Here is a 15,267-nt window from a genome sequence, read left to right as displayed (position 1 = left end):
GAGGGGAGAGGAAGTCAGGGACCCAAGGAGGTTATACCCGTATACCGTATACATTCCTGCGCTGGCCCAGTTAGTAGCGCACTGCAAATGACGTAGTGGAAATGATGGCACTGAAATTAGGCATTTTGGTGAGAGGCACAAACGCACGTAAGTACATCCCCCGCGCACATTTTGGCCACAGGCTTTGCTATTTTCATCGACAGGTACATTATAAATATAGTTAAATATTGTTGGTAAACACAATAATATGTTTACTTTATAATGCACATTATTTGAATAGTTTAGGTGGATATTAACAGGTTGTAACACCGCAGTGGTTAGAGAACATATTTGTACGCTAGATATTTAACTAATGACAGCTTCTCTCGCCAGTTTTATTTACTTTGTGGGACTCAACATCTCTATTATACACTACATTGGTGTATAGTCACACGCAAGGGGTTGGGAGAGGGTGAGATGGGGACAGTTGGACTCTGCATCATGTTGAAGTGACGGACCGGTTTGTTGTCAGCAGAATTCCAGCAGTAGGGGGAGCGAAAAATCACAGATTATAGTTTTAAAAAACTAACTAATCATGATGGCAAGCAGGTGTGCACTGGAGGCTTTTTAAAAAAAAATTCAAAAAAAAAAAAAAAGAATACTAAAGTCATCTCTATTTACCAAGTGTGAAATCTGATTGATAGCATCGATAGCTCACGTTGTCGCTTTCTTGGTGGGAGTTTATTTTCCCTTGATACGCACAAAGCAACTATGCCTTCTTAAATTCTAAAATAATTTTGTTGAGCTACCTGCTTTGGTTTCCACAGCCTTTAATCATACATTGTAGATGCTGCAAACACAAACCAATTCCAAATGAATGACGAAAGTATCAGCAGCCTAACAGGGGCAGACTTGGCCTGGGAGTCGATGACTGGCCCACTTCATGTGGGGAGCTAGCCAGCCAACAACCCAAATTTAATTTAACCTGATGGGGACAAAAATAAAATAAAAAATAAAACTGCATTTGACATTGTTTTGGACCATAAGCTAAAAATATAAACAAGAACAAAAGGAACAGAGTAACGACTACCAGGAGAATCAAGTCATAAGCCATAACGTGAGAGTATACACGGAAATGCAAGTTAAAACGATTAGCTGCAATCACAAAACAAAACTGTTCTATGCAATAAGTGCTAAGACACACACAAAAAATACAACAACAAAGCATTTATGAAAAGCCCCGGCAAACACCTGCCTGCACGCTCAGTTGTTTCTTATTCTCTCTCGCTGTTTACTAGTCCTCTTGCACCTACTGAATGACAAGGTTTTCTCACTCACTCACTCACTCACTCACTCAGACTTTCCCCTCCTTTTACTAGTCTTAGAAGAAATGCAAGGCACAACGAAACAGGGCGAGTTCTATGCATGAATGTGATTTGTTTTTCTTTTTTTTTTTTCCTTCTTTGTCTCGTGGCCCACCAGCCCACCAGGGAAATCACTGGTTTCGTACACCAGTCTGCCCCTGGACCAAGGGGCAAACTTGGGGCAAAGCTCCCTGACCTAACACCTCAATTGATCAATTTTAAATAAATAACTGATCAGCCCTAATACTAAGTAAGAGCAGTCAAACGGGCACCGACAGGGGCTGCAGAATGCCACAGAATGCCGCCCTTGGGCGGCTGCCCATATCAGAAACCGTCCCTGTGCTGCAGTGGAAGGATGAGAAAGAAGAATGTTGATTTCAGGCCTGATACAGTTATTGTAAGTAAGGACTAACACAATTAGATTTCAAATCATGCTATCTTGTGTATCAGGCCTTGAAATAAAAGCTGAAATGTTGATCTGTTGTCTCACATTGTCTTTTGATGTCAAGCACAATTGTTTTCAGTTTACAGCAAGAGTAAAGGAATTGGCCTCACTGTTCCAACCCTTTTGGAAGGTAGTGTATCTATCTAGCTACAGTTTCTATTTCTAGAACTACAGACCTCTGACGTGTTGTGTTGAATGACACATAAAATGCATGCTGGGACTTTTTGAACACCTCACCACTTGCAACAACGCCAAATAGCCAGCACCAACGTTGTCAAAATTGATTTTGACGTTCTTCCATCGGGCGCTGTTGTTGACCAAATTCAGGCAGTCAGACTTGTTGTTGACCTCCTCGATGGGGAAGACCTTGTCAGTGGTAGTGTTGATGCAGTAGTAATACTTCCCTGCGAACAGGTTGACCCCCATGATGCTGAAGATGAGCCAAAAGATGAGGCAGACCAGCAGCACATTCATGATGGAGGGAATGGCCCCCAGTAGTGCGTTCACCACAACCTAGACAGGTTCAAAGTACACAAACTCAGAACCCTCTTGTTGCTCAAATGGAGGTGGTTCTGCTTACCGAAATAGAAAGGCAGCTTAATTTTGGACAAGTGGCCATTACAGTCATCTAATCACTTGAGTATTCTTACATTATAAAAAGGCTACATTTATAGAGTGACGTCTGCACACAAAAGCTTTTACAACCCCAATTGCAATGAAGTTGGGAGGTTGTGTTAAACATAAATAAAAACAGAATACAATGATTTGCAAATCATGTTCAACCTATATTTAATTGAATACATTACAAAGACAAAATATTTAATGTTCAAACTGATAAACTTGATTGCTTTGAGCAAATAATCATTAACTTAGAATTTCATGGCTGCAACAAAAAAGCTTTTCCAAAAAAAGTCCCAGCTTTTCTAAAAAAGCTGGGACTGGGTCATGTTTAAAACTGTGTTACATCACCTTTTCTTTTAACAACATTCAATAAACGTTTGGGAACTGAGGACACTAATTGTTGAAGCTTTGTAGGTGCAATTATTTCCCATTCTTGGTTGATGTACAGCTTCAGCTGTTCAACAGTCCGGGGTCTCCGTTTTCTACGTATTTTACGCTTCATAATGCGCCACACATTTTCAATGGGAGACAGGTCTGGACTGCAGGCAGGCCAATCTAGTACCCACACTCTTTTACTACGAGGCCACGCTGTTGTAACACGTGCAGAATGTGGTTTGGCATTGTCTTGCTGAAATAAGGAGGGGCGTCCCTGAAAAAGACATTGCTTGGATGGCAGCATATGTTTCTCCAAAACCTGTATTTACCTTTCAGCATTGATGGTGCCTTCACAGATGTGTAAGTTACCCATGCCTTTTGAACTTTGCGTCCATAACAGTGCGGATGGTTATTTTCCTCTTTGGCCCGGAGGACACAACTTCCACAATTTCCAAAAACAATTTGAAATGTGGACTCGTTGCACCACAGAACACTTTTCATCAGTCCATCTTAGATGAGCTCGGGCCCAGAGAAGCCGGCGGAATTTCTGGGTGTTGTTGATAAATGGCTTTTGCTTTGCATAGTAGAGTTTCAAGTTGCACTTACGGATGTAGCGCCAAACTGTATTTACTGACATTGGTTTTCTGAAGTGTTCCTGAGCCCATGTGGTGATATCCTTTACACATTGATGTCGGTTTTGATGCAGCCTGAGGGATCGAAGATCACGGGCATTCAATGTTGGTTTTTGTCCTTGCCGCTTGCATGCAGTGATTTCTCCAGATTCTCTGAAACTTTTGATGATATTATGGACCGTAGATGATGAAATCCCTAAATTCCTTGCAATTGTACGTTGAGGAACATTGTCCTTAAACTGTTCGACTATTTTCTCACGCACTTGTTCACAAAGAGGTGAACCTCGCCCCATCTTTGCTTGCGAATGACTGAGCAATTCAGGGAAGCTCCTTTTATACCCAATCATGGCACCCACCTGTTCCCAATTAGCCTGTTCACCTGTGGGATGTTCCAAACAGGTGTTTGATGAGCATTCCTCAACTTTCTCAGTCTTTTTTGCCACCTGTCCCAGCTTTTTTGGAGCGTGTTGCAGCCATAAAATTCTAAGTTCATGATTATTTGCTAAAAACAAGAAAGTTCATCAGTTTGAACATTAAATATCTTGTCTTTGTGGTGTATTCAATTAAGTATAGGTTGAACATGATTTGCAAATCATTGTATTCTGTTTTTATTTATGTTTAACACAAGGTCCCAACTTCATTGGAATTGGGGTTGTACTACCAGACAGTTAAGAAGGTGAAGGTTGATTCAGTAAAGGTTACATTTTCATAGGGAAAAAAAGCAAAACAGAAAAAAACCTTAGCGGCAGGATGAGGTCACAACATTTTGTCTGACTGTAAATGAAAAAGACACACAACAAAGAAAAAGATTACAGGTCACATTTACAAGGCACCAAACGAGCAGCGTCAAAAAGCAATGTCTGCAATCCATCAACACAATGTAAAAAGAAACATGCAGATAGAAGAAGTACAGAGTTGACTTGGAAGGAGAACATTAGCATGCAGTTAAATTTAAATTACACATGGTAAATTACTGAAACATATGTCGTAAAGTATCCATTGCTACACAATGACTGGTAACGAAAACAACTGTATCTAAGATGTCTAATGGAAAACTTAACATGTTTTTGCATGTTTTGCAACTTTTTGCAAGCTTGATTTAAAAGGGTTTCTTACTTACCCTCATGCCCTCGAACCGAGATAGGGCTCTCAGTGGCCGGAGGGCTCGCAGTGTCCTCAGGGATTTGATCGCAGTGAGCTCGGAGTAGCCCAGAGCATTGGCCACAAGGCTGACAAGGGACACCTGAGAGAACATGGTTTATGAGATAAACAGGGTGGAAAATATGAACTGATTTTAGAAATTTTATTGAAATTTAAATTAGGCGTTCAAGGTTCCAGCAGGTTCATGGCTTTGGCTTTATTAATATCTTGACTTAATATGAAGAATGAAAACATGGAATGATTAAGTCAGATTTCATCCAGAGCTACATATGTTGAAGATTGTACTTACATCAACAATGACGAAGTCGAGCCAGCACCAGGCGTTGGTGAAGTACTTGACAAAGCCATAGGCCACCCACTTCAACAGCATCTCCAGAATGAAGACATAAGTAAAGACCTTGTCTGCATACTCCAGCATTGTTTTGATGGTCTTCCTCTGTTCAATATAAACGTCCTCAAAAGCCTAAACAAAATTCACAGAATGAGTAAGAAAAAGAAGAAAAAAAAAGATACATTAAAATGATACATTAAAAGATTTCACTTTGTGTTAGTTAAGACTGAATGAAACTTAGGTGCTAGCTAAGAACCAATAAGAGTAGATCTATCCATCTAATCTGTGTACCGTAAAATATGTATTCATAAAGAATACAATTTTCTCGTAAAGTTTGTACGAATGTACGTTTCCAAATATCCAGGCTTGCCCACCACTATACTTTATTACTTTATACTTTATTTACCATTATTACATTAGAGAAGGTGATGCTACTTTATGTTAGTTCCATGTCGGTTCAAACAAACAATCCTATACTTGGATAAATTAAAGGACTGGCTGCTTAGATTTATTACAATACAGTTCTCTCTCGCTACATCACAGTTCACTTTTTGCAGGTTTAGTGCATAACAGAATTGTTTTATTCGTAGTTATATCACGGATTATTCGCTATATTGTGGGATTTTGCGGTGATTGTTTTTCCACATGGACTATTACTGTAGACTCACGTAACAATAAGTGTGAGTCAGGAGGAAAAGACAGAATGTCAAAAGTTTGGGATCATTTCACACTTGATAAAAGAAGCTAAACCGCAAAGTGTCAATTGCAAAGTACAACTCGCGTAAATTATACAATTACATGTCTACGGTAAACATAGCTAATTTAATATCGCCGATCTCTGCTAGTTAGAACAAACTGCAATCCCTAACAGGTGGTTAGGATAGCGGGAGGATTGAGAGAGCCGGTGGTTCTCTTTCAGTAGCTTCTCAACCGCAAAATACAGTAAACACAAGGACATTCTTCTGATGCCGTCACTCTACACACACACTGGTTAAGAATTTAGCAAGTTATCAGCCGGCTAACTGTACATTCTCATTCTCATTCGCTCACTTTCACGTCACTCAACAGGCCAGGCCCACCTTTTAAAGGCACACGCACATTCAACAACACAGATACTGCTGTGTAGAATGTGAGAATGGCAACCCCAAGTGGGAAAAAAAAAAAAAAACATACAATAGTGATGACGGGATGAAGCTTCATGAGGCATCGTAACACTTCAGCCAATTGGCTCGAGTAATGGTTAATTTCTTGATGTTTCATGTGCACCCAAAACCACCTGCTGGCCATGTGTATAATCACAGGCAGCTGTATCTTCACCACGTGTAATGCATTACATTTTTGCATCTGTTTTGGCTCTTGTCAATGACAATGTATTACAAAACAATGTTTGACCAAATAATTTCTCAACATAAAGTTTATCCATCTATCCATCCATCCATTTTCTGTACCGCTTCTCCTCACGTGGTTCACAGGCGTGCTGGAGCCTATCCCAGCTATCTTCGGGCAAGAGGCAGGGTACACCCTGAACTGTCCGCCAGCCAATTGCAGGGCACATATAAATAAACAACCATTCACACTCACATTCACACCTACGGGCAATTTAGAGTCTTCAGTTAACCTAGTATGCATGTTTTTGGGATGTAGGAGGAAACCGGAGTACCCAGAGAAAACCCACACAGGCATGGGGAGAACATGCAAACTCCACACAGGCGAGACCGGGATTTGCACCCCGTTCCTCAGAACGGTGAGGCAGAGGTGCTAACCAGTTTTCCACCGTGCCGGCCATAAAGTGTATAATACATTATTTTTTAATGCATTCTGTGTGCGTAAAATGTTTCCACAATGGTAGTATCATATGATATGTCAGGTGGTACAATGTCTTTCTGTCAATTTAAGCAGACAGAGGACTGTGAAAGTGCATGTGCAACCAGGAAGAAGGTACTGCATTTGCTTGTGTAACTTGGACAATGGTGTAGCCTATCGAACAGGAGAATTTATTATTTTTCTATTCAGAAATTACGGTTTTTTATTGTACCCTACTTTCTTGGAACAAAAATAAATACCTCACCTTTAAATAAAATAAGAAACGGTGAAAAATACAGTTCTTGAGAAACAAATCTAATTAATATGTCTGTAGTAATGTTAGTTATTTATCCTCCGCGGTCCTGCCTGAGGTTCGAACTCACGTGACCAATGAGTGACGTCTTGCACCGTTCAAGCTGTAAAACGTTACACTCGTTCGCTCTCTCCACTGTCCAAGCTATGTCAAAACCCAATACACGCTATAAAGACTCCAAACTAGTAGCGTAGCGCTCGCGCGCGCACACTCACGGACATATATATGACCAGTTCAGGGTGTACCCCACCTTTCGCCCGAAGATAGCTGGGATAGGCTCCAGCACGCCCACAACCCTAGTGAGGAGAAGCGGTAAAGGAAATGGATGGATATAATATATATATATATATATATATATATATATATATATATATATATATAAACACCATTTGAACCATTTGAATGGAGCCCGCATGAAGGGTTTATATTGCTGTTTGAAGCACTTCCCGAATCGGTCACGTGGTACAGCAGGGCTCCACTAAATTAAGCAAGCCTCGATACACGCTTTGCAGAAACGCCTCTTCCATTACCCAACACGCGTCGAAGACTCAGCACATCTCGTAACATGACTAAATTACAGTCAATATTTGATTGTTACTTTGCGGATTTTGCCTATTGCATTGATGGTCTGCAGAGGTGGGTAGTAACGCGTTACATTTACTCCGTTAAATTTACTCAAGTAACATTTTCCATAATCTGTACTTGTCAGAGTACTTAAAATGCACCGTACGTTTTACTTTTAGTTGAGTATTTATGCGAAGAAGGATCGATACTTTTACTCCGTTACAATGATCGACATGACGTTCGCTACTTTTATTTATTCATTGTTGCGTGTGCGCTTCTTTTTTTAGACTCCATCTTCGACCTCCGCATAGGGTGCCCATTGCGCCAATCAAACGGGATCACTAATGCCATTTGACTCCAATTCACCAATCAGGCGACACAAGGCAGTCACATGACCGCGCATGCAGCCTTCGCGAGCCAATCAAAATGACAAATTTTCACCAATCAGACGACACAACGCAGACACATGACCGCGCACGTAGCCTTCGCGAGCCAATCAAAAAGACTCATTTTGGGGGGACAAAACAGCCGCGCGACTGTTTATTTTACAGACTCGAAAAAACAACAGCTTTGTCATGCAGCTCTTAAATTGTGACTGCCCAAACTTGAATATTTCAGCCCACTTCTAACTTGAGAAAAAACCTTGCGGTAGGTAAGTTGCAGATGTTTCTATTGTTGTTTTGGCAGTGCATATGTAAAAATTAGCACTATCCCTATGGTGTCGCACACACACACACAATCACTAAGTCTGTTCAGCAAACAGCTTCTTCATGAAGTCATTTAAGTGAATAAAGCAAATGACCCAATGTATGTGTTGTTGGTTTTTGGGCACCTAAAAATTGAAATGGTGGCAGGTGTGTGTCGACTCCCATATATTATTATTTTTTAAATTTTATTTTATGTTCTTTCTCTGATGTAAAAAAAAAAAAATAATCAGATGTTACTCACAAATTACTCTTTTTTTTATTGAGTACTTTCTTACTCTTACTCAAGTAAATATTTGGATCACTACTTTTTACTTTTACTTGAGTTATATTTTTCTAAAGTAACAGTACTCTTACTTGAGTAAAATATTTGGCTACACTACCCACCTCTGGTAGTCTGGAACATAACCCCCACTATAAAAATAAATAAATAAATAAATAAAATTCATTTGGTTATAAAATATGTTGTACACAGTCTGTATTGGCACAGTGGAGGTGAATTTCTGTCCCTCAAGATAAAATCTGCATCTAGCAAAAAGACCGAATGTTAAACTCCAATGTAACTGATTGTACTTTTTCCCATCTCAGAAAGGCCCAGGTATGTGGTATTGGTCAAGTGCCACGGGTACAAAAACAACTCATTTGATGGTAAACACCCCCATGGTAATCCAAAATAATGTCCAGTACAAGGTACTGCATGTCAAAGAATTCCTGACAAGGGCCCAAACCATCTTTGTGACAAGGCATGAGTCATGCATTTAAACTCACCAGTGCGCCACTGCTGAGCAGGATCATAAATATGATAAAGGATTCAAACCAGTTGTGCTCCACTATTACAAAACAGGTTTTCCTGAGTGTCCACCAACTCTTAAACCTGGGTGCTTCCTCATTGACCTCGCAACACTGGAATCTGCTTATGCATCCTGCAAATGTGGAGAAGAACACAAATGAAAAGGATCACAGATATGAATTGCATGGGTGTCAGTGACCACAGTGTATTCAACTGCAAATGCTCATGTGTTGTGCATGTACCATGAAAGTAACTATCCATCCATCCATTTTCTGTACTGCACTGTACTGTATTGCAATCGCAGGGCATGTATAAACAAACAACCATTCGCGCACACATTCACACCTAAGGGCAATTTAGAGTCTTCAATCAACCTACCATGCATGTTTTTGGGATGTGGGATGTTTGCATGTTATCCCTGTTAACTGTTATCCCTTTGGCTCACAGGACAAGAGGTCCGTGATTTCCAAAAACAACAGTGTGTGGACTCGTCAGACCAAAGCACACTTTCCCACTTTGGGTCAGTCCAACTAAGATGAGCTTGGGTCCAGAGAAGCTGTTGTTTTTACTTATATTTGTAGATGTAGAGATGAATTGTGTTAACTGACAATGGTTTTCTGAATTTTTCCTGAGTGCACATGGCAAAGTCCTTTACACAGTGATGCTGGTTTTTAATGCAGTTTCGCCTGAGGGCTCAAAGGTCACGGGCATTTGAAGTTGGTTTTTGGTGTTGCCGCTTACGTGCAGAGATTTCGTCAGATTCTCAGAATCTTTTGATGATATTATGGACCCTGGATGATGAAATCTCCTTGCAATTTTCTTTGCAATTGTACATTGAGAAACGTTCTTAAATTGTTGGACTATTTACTCAAGCAGTTCATAAAGTGGTGAACCTCGCCTCATCCTAGCTTGTGAGATGCTCCTTTTATACCCAACCATGACACTCACCTGTTTCCAATTAACCTGTTCACCTGTGCAATGTTCCAAACAGGTGTTTTTGGGGCATTCCTTAACTTTCCCAGTCTTTTGTTGCCCCTGTCCCCGCTTTATGGGAATGTGTTGCAGGCATCAAATTCAAAATGAGAGAATATTAAAACAAAACAAAACAAAATTTGAATATTAAGTATCTTGTCTTTTTAATGTATTCAATTGAATATAGTTTGTAAATTATTTGCAAATCACATGTCAGACAAAATGACAGTTTAAATTATTAAGAAAGAGGAATACACAAGGCGGCACGGTGGACGACTGTTAGAGCGTCAGCCTCACAGTTCTGAGGACCCGGGTTCAATCCCCGGCCCCGCCTGTGTGGAGTTTGCATGTTCTCCCCGTGCCTGTGTGGGTTTTCTCCGGGCACTCCGGTTTCCTCCCACATCCCAAAAACATGCTTTAATTGGAGACTCTAAATTGCCCGTAGGTGTGACTGTGAGTGCAAATGGTTGTTTGTTTGTATGTGCCTTGCGATTGGCTGGCAACCAGTTCAGGGTGTTCCCCGCCTCCTGCCCGATGATAGCTGGGATAGGCTCCAGCACGCCCGTGACCACAGGCGGGCTGAGGAGAAGCGGCTCAGAAAATGGATGGATGGATGGAATACACAACTTTTCTTTCTAACCTGATGAGCATTTCTATTCACTGTCACTCAGCTGTGAGTTTAAGAGACCAGCTCAAAGCATGAGCAGTTCTGTCCCACTTTTTCTTGATCTATCACACCATCTCACCGTCAGTAAAGCAGGCCTCTGGCTCCAGTGACTCCTCTGGCTCCAGTTCCACTGAATCAACCCCATCTCCTGGTGGGCGAATATCAACAGTGCTCCCTTCTGAAGAGCTGAGATGTTTAGGCTCTGTGTCGAGCTTCTGTGTGGACAAGGAAAGGTGCGCAAAGTTATACTGCAAATGTAGAGTTATTCCAGGACAAAACGTCCTGAAGTGTTCTCCTCGGGCTAGGCGCTGTCATAACAGAGTTGGACTCTTTTTAACATCCTCCTTATTGTCATCACATGCAACATTGATCAAATGTACCTACAGGCTTTGGTATGGCATATCTGAAGGCTCAAATCATATCATAGTTGGACACTACAGTAATGCAACTGTGGGTACGTTTGATGCGACCTCAGTTTGAGGAAGAGTGCATGCAGTATTCCAATGCATCATCAATCCAAGCCTGAAATTTTACCAAGCAAAACGTGCGGTATTTTCACATCTACTGAGAAATTAACCCCCCAGATCAATTAGTATTCAGTTCATCTGTTTAAATACCCCTAATAAAAATAACTCTTTAACTGCGTATGCCCCTACCCCCATAAAATACAATCCACCCACCTAAAGTTCTGATCACCAATTTTCCTCAGTGACATGAAAATACATTATTTCCATTCCTTGAAAGCAGTGTTTAAGCTTTTTCTGTTTGTGTTGAAGTTGATAGATGACCAAATTAGCTTACCAGCAAAAACCAGCACTGTGCACTGTTTATAAGACAGCATGTGGTCTGGTGTTTTATGTTTTTCCTACTTACAGTACATAACATGGCACAAAGTAAATATGCCCCATATAGCATCTTGATAATGTGAGACGTGTCAGTCTTGCTAGTTGTCTTGTAATTTTTCATAGAGAAAACCTAGTATTGCATGCAGGTGACATTTTTTTCAGGCATGTGGTGTTTTGAAACATGTCATCCTAGACAGTGCAGCAGCCCTGATTGCAGTGGGACCCAGCTAATAGGACATGGGAATGATGGAAACATGCTTCTCTGATGTGCATTGATTTCTGAAAGGATGCTGCCTTACTCTACCTTGGCACTCGTTTTACCTCGATGGGTTATGGATTCTATGAGGTGATGTCTGGGTATGGTTTTATCTTGGCATGTTATACTACACTGTGTGCCTGTTTGACAGGAGGATCACTATTCCAAAAGGTTGTTTATGCAGATTATCGATTGATTATTGGGGTGATTTATGCAAAGTCACACTTAAAGTGATTGACAGTGACTAACTGCTTGTTACATCTTTTGATATCCATTTGATCAAAAATAATCTTCCTCGTAAAATGTTTCTTTTCCACTCCATTATCAGAGCTATCACAGGCATGACATTAGCTTATTTCATGTATAAAAGACTGAGGATTCCGCTTAAGTTAAAAAGAAATATGACACTGATTTATGATCCTGATATATCCCTCGATTTTGTATTTTTTGATTATTTAATAATTTATTACTGGCAGCATCAACCTTATGTAACCAGATACGGTTATTTTCAGGTTGACAGATTTTCAAATTCAGACGAGGTCATCTTCAATGCCTACAGCCCCACGCCACCCGATTTTACTGATACACACGTGGACAAAATTGTTGGTACCCCTCTGTTCATGAAAGAAAAACCTACAGTGGTCACAGAAAAAACTGACAAAGGTAATAATAAATAAAAATGTATTGAAAATTAACCAGTGAAAATCAGACATTGCTTTTGAATTGTGGTTCATCATTGTGGTTTAAAAACAAACAAACCCATAAAACAGGGCTGGACAAAAATTATGGGACCATTAACTTAATATTTTGTTGCACAACCTTTTGAGGCAAACACTGCAATCAAATGATTTTTGTAACTTTCAATGAGACCTCTGCACCACTCAGCAGGTATTTTGGTCCACTCTTCATGAGCAAACTGCTCCAGTTGATTTCATTGTACCCTGCACAGATTCAAGACACCCTGTGCCAGATGCAGCAATGCAGCCCCCAGAACATAACAGAACCTCCTCCAAGTTTCACAGCAGGGACAGTGTTCTTTTCTTGGTATGCTTCATTTTTGTGTTCGTGAACATAGAGCTGATGTGCCTTGCCAAAATGTTCCAGTATTGTCTGTCTATAGGACATGGCCAGAAGCTTTGTGGCTTGTCAACGTGCAGTTTGGCAAATTCCAGTCTCGCTTTTTTATGATTTATTTTCAACAGTGGTGTCCTCCTTGGTCGTCTCCCATGAAGTCCACTTTGCCTCAGACAACGACAGATAGTGCGATCTGACACTGATGTACCTTGACCTTGGAGTTCACCTTTAATTCCTTTGGAGGTTGTTCTGGGCTCTTTTGTTACCACTCATACTCCCTCTCTTCAATTTGTCATCAAATTTCCTCCTGCGGCCATGTCCAGGGAGGTTGGCTACACTCCCGTGGATCTTAAATTTCTGAATAATATGTGCAACTGTATCGTCACAGGAACATCAAGCTGCTTAGAAATGGTCTTATAGCCTTTACCCATAACATCCTTGTCTATAATTTTCTTTCTAATCTCCTGAGAAAACTCTCTCCTTCGCTTCCTCTGGTCCATGGTTAATATAGTAAACACCATGTCACCAAACAGCACAGTGATTACTTGTCACCCTTTAAATAGACCGACTGACTGATTACAAGTTTGAAGACACCTGTGATGCTAATTAGAGGACACACCTTGTTTGAACATGTCCCTATGGTCAAATTATTTTCAGTCTTTACTTGGGGGACCATTATTTTTGTCCAGGCCTGTTTCCTGAGGTTTTTTTCAAATAATTCTGTTGAACCACAGTTCAAAAGCAATGTCTGATTTTCATTGGTTAATTTTAATGACTTTTTTTTATTACTTTTGTCAGATTCTAATTATTTCTGTGACCACTGTGGGTTTTTCTTTCAGTAACAGAGGGGTAACAACATGTTACCAAACTAAAGACCCATCTCAAATCTCCCCTTCATAGCCAAGATTGTCGAGAAAGTGTTTTTTAATCAACTCGGTGATTACCTGAACTCAAATGGACTTTTTGACCATTTTCAATCAGGTTTCTGAAATCACAGTACAGAATCAACTCTTATCAAAGTGCTAAATGATATAAGGTTGAACACTGACTCTGGAACTTGTCAGTTCTTGGCTTGTTAGATCTCAGTGCGGCGTTTTATCCAGTAGATCATAAAATACTGGTGAACAGTTTGGAAATGTGGGTAGGACTAAATAGAACAGTCCTTAAATGGTTCAGGTCCTACCTGGAGGAGAGGAGTTATTTCATAGCCATTGGAAGTTTCCAATCTCATTCAATGGCAAGGACCTATGGGGTACCTCGTTTTTGGATACTGTTGCGTTTTTTGGATTGCCTGCCTGTGTACCGACCTCTGCCCGTATATTAAACCTCTCTTTTTGAAACTGTCCATTTGTTTTGGAGTCGTGCATTTTTGGGTCCTATCCTCTGTTCCGTTCATGACACCCCTCCTGTTCTGCCCTCTTTCTGCTATCCTTGGGTCAAATTATTGAGAACCTTAATGTTGACTATCATAGCTATGCAGATGACACATAGTTACAGTATATCTAGCAGTGTCTCCAGATGACCACAGTTCAATTGAGGTGTTGTGTCACTATCTAAAACAGATAAATAACTGGAAGTTTTTTATTAAAAAAATCTACGTAGTTTTTGGTACTAAAAAAATTGGTTTGCTGTTAGTAATTACCTGGAGTCACTTGGTATGCTGATTGAGTCCGACCTGACTTTCAGTAGTCATACCAAATCAATTACAAAAACAGCCATCTACCAGCTGAAGAACATATTCAGAGTGAAGGCTTGCATGTGCCAAGAGACCAGGAGAAGCTCATCCATGCTTTTATCGCAAGTGGACTTGACTATTGCAATGGTCTTCTGACAGGACTCCCCCAAAAGGGCATTAAACAGCTGCAACTCATTCAGAATGCTGCAGCTCGGGTTTTGACTAGAACAAAGAGGTCAGAACATATTTGTCCAATTCTAAAGTCTCTACAATGGCTCCCAGTCAGCTTCAGAGTTATGCAACTGGTCTATTAATCATTAAATGGTTTAGGTCCTGAATATATGAAACAAATGCTAGTGGAATATAAACCCAGTAGGGCTCTGAGATCAGCAGACTCAGGTCAAATTCTGGCGTTCTTGAGTCCAAACCAAACATGTTCAAGCAGCGTTTAGTTGCTACGTTGCTCACAAATGGAATAAGTTGCTGACAGAGGTCAAGTCAGCACCAAGTGTCATTGTTTTAGAATCTAGGTTAAAAACGTTTCTATTTTTCTTTCTTTCTCATGCTTATGATTATTTTAGAGAATGTCCACTTTTAAATGATCTTTCTTGCACTGTATGTTTCTTATATTCATTTTTATATATATTCTTTGTTTTTAAATGTTTTTGAGCTGTCTTTTATTTTTTTTGTCTTTAT

At 40.3% G+C, this 15,267-nt stretch overlaps 1 protein-coding gene and 1 long non-coding RNA gene across 2 annotated transcripts in view; one reads left to right on the top strand and one right to left on the bottom strand.

Moving 5' to 3' along the window:
• Positions 1-15,267, top strand: part of LOC133483284 (uncharacterized) — a 104,911-nt gene that overhangs the window by 18,086 nt on the left and 71,558 nt on the right. The window lies entirely within an intron of this gene.
• The window catches only part of LOC133483276 (sodium channel protein type 2 subunit alpha-like), a 69,181-nt gene that overhangs the window by 4,954 nt on the left and 48,960 nt on the right, over positions 1-15,267 (bottom strand). Inside the window, exons 18-22 of the mRNA XM_061784264.1 lie at positions 10,801-10,936; positions 9,061-9,215; positions 4,867-5,040; positions 4,537-4,659; positions 2,026-2,301 (exon numbers count right to left, since the gene is read on the bottom strand). Of these exons, the coding sequence (XP_061640248.1) occupies positions 2,026-2,301; positions 4,537-4,659; positions 4,867-5,040; positions 9,061-9,215; positions 10,801-10,936 (864 nt within the window). The remainder of the gene's footprint in view (positions 1-2,025; positions 2,302-4,536; positions 4,660-4,866; positions 5,041-9,060; positions 9,216-10,800; positions 10,937-15,267) is intronic.

This window comes from Phyllopteryx taeniolatus, chromosome 1 (genome assembly GCF_024500385.1).
Source record: "Phyllopteryx taeniolatus isolate TA_2022b chromosome 1, UOR_Ptae_1.2, whole genome shotgun sequence".
NCBI classification, from domain to species: domain Eukaryota; kingdom Metazoa; phylum Chordata; class Actinopteri; order Syngnathiformes; family Syngnathidae; genus Phyllopteryx; species Phyllopteryx taeniolatus.
This window is presented reverse-complemented; position numbering and strand designations above follow the sequence as displayed.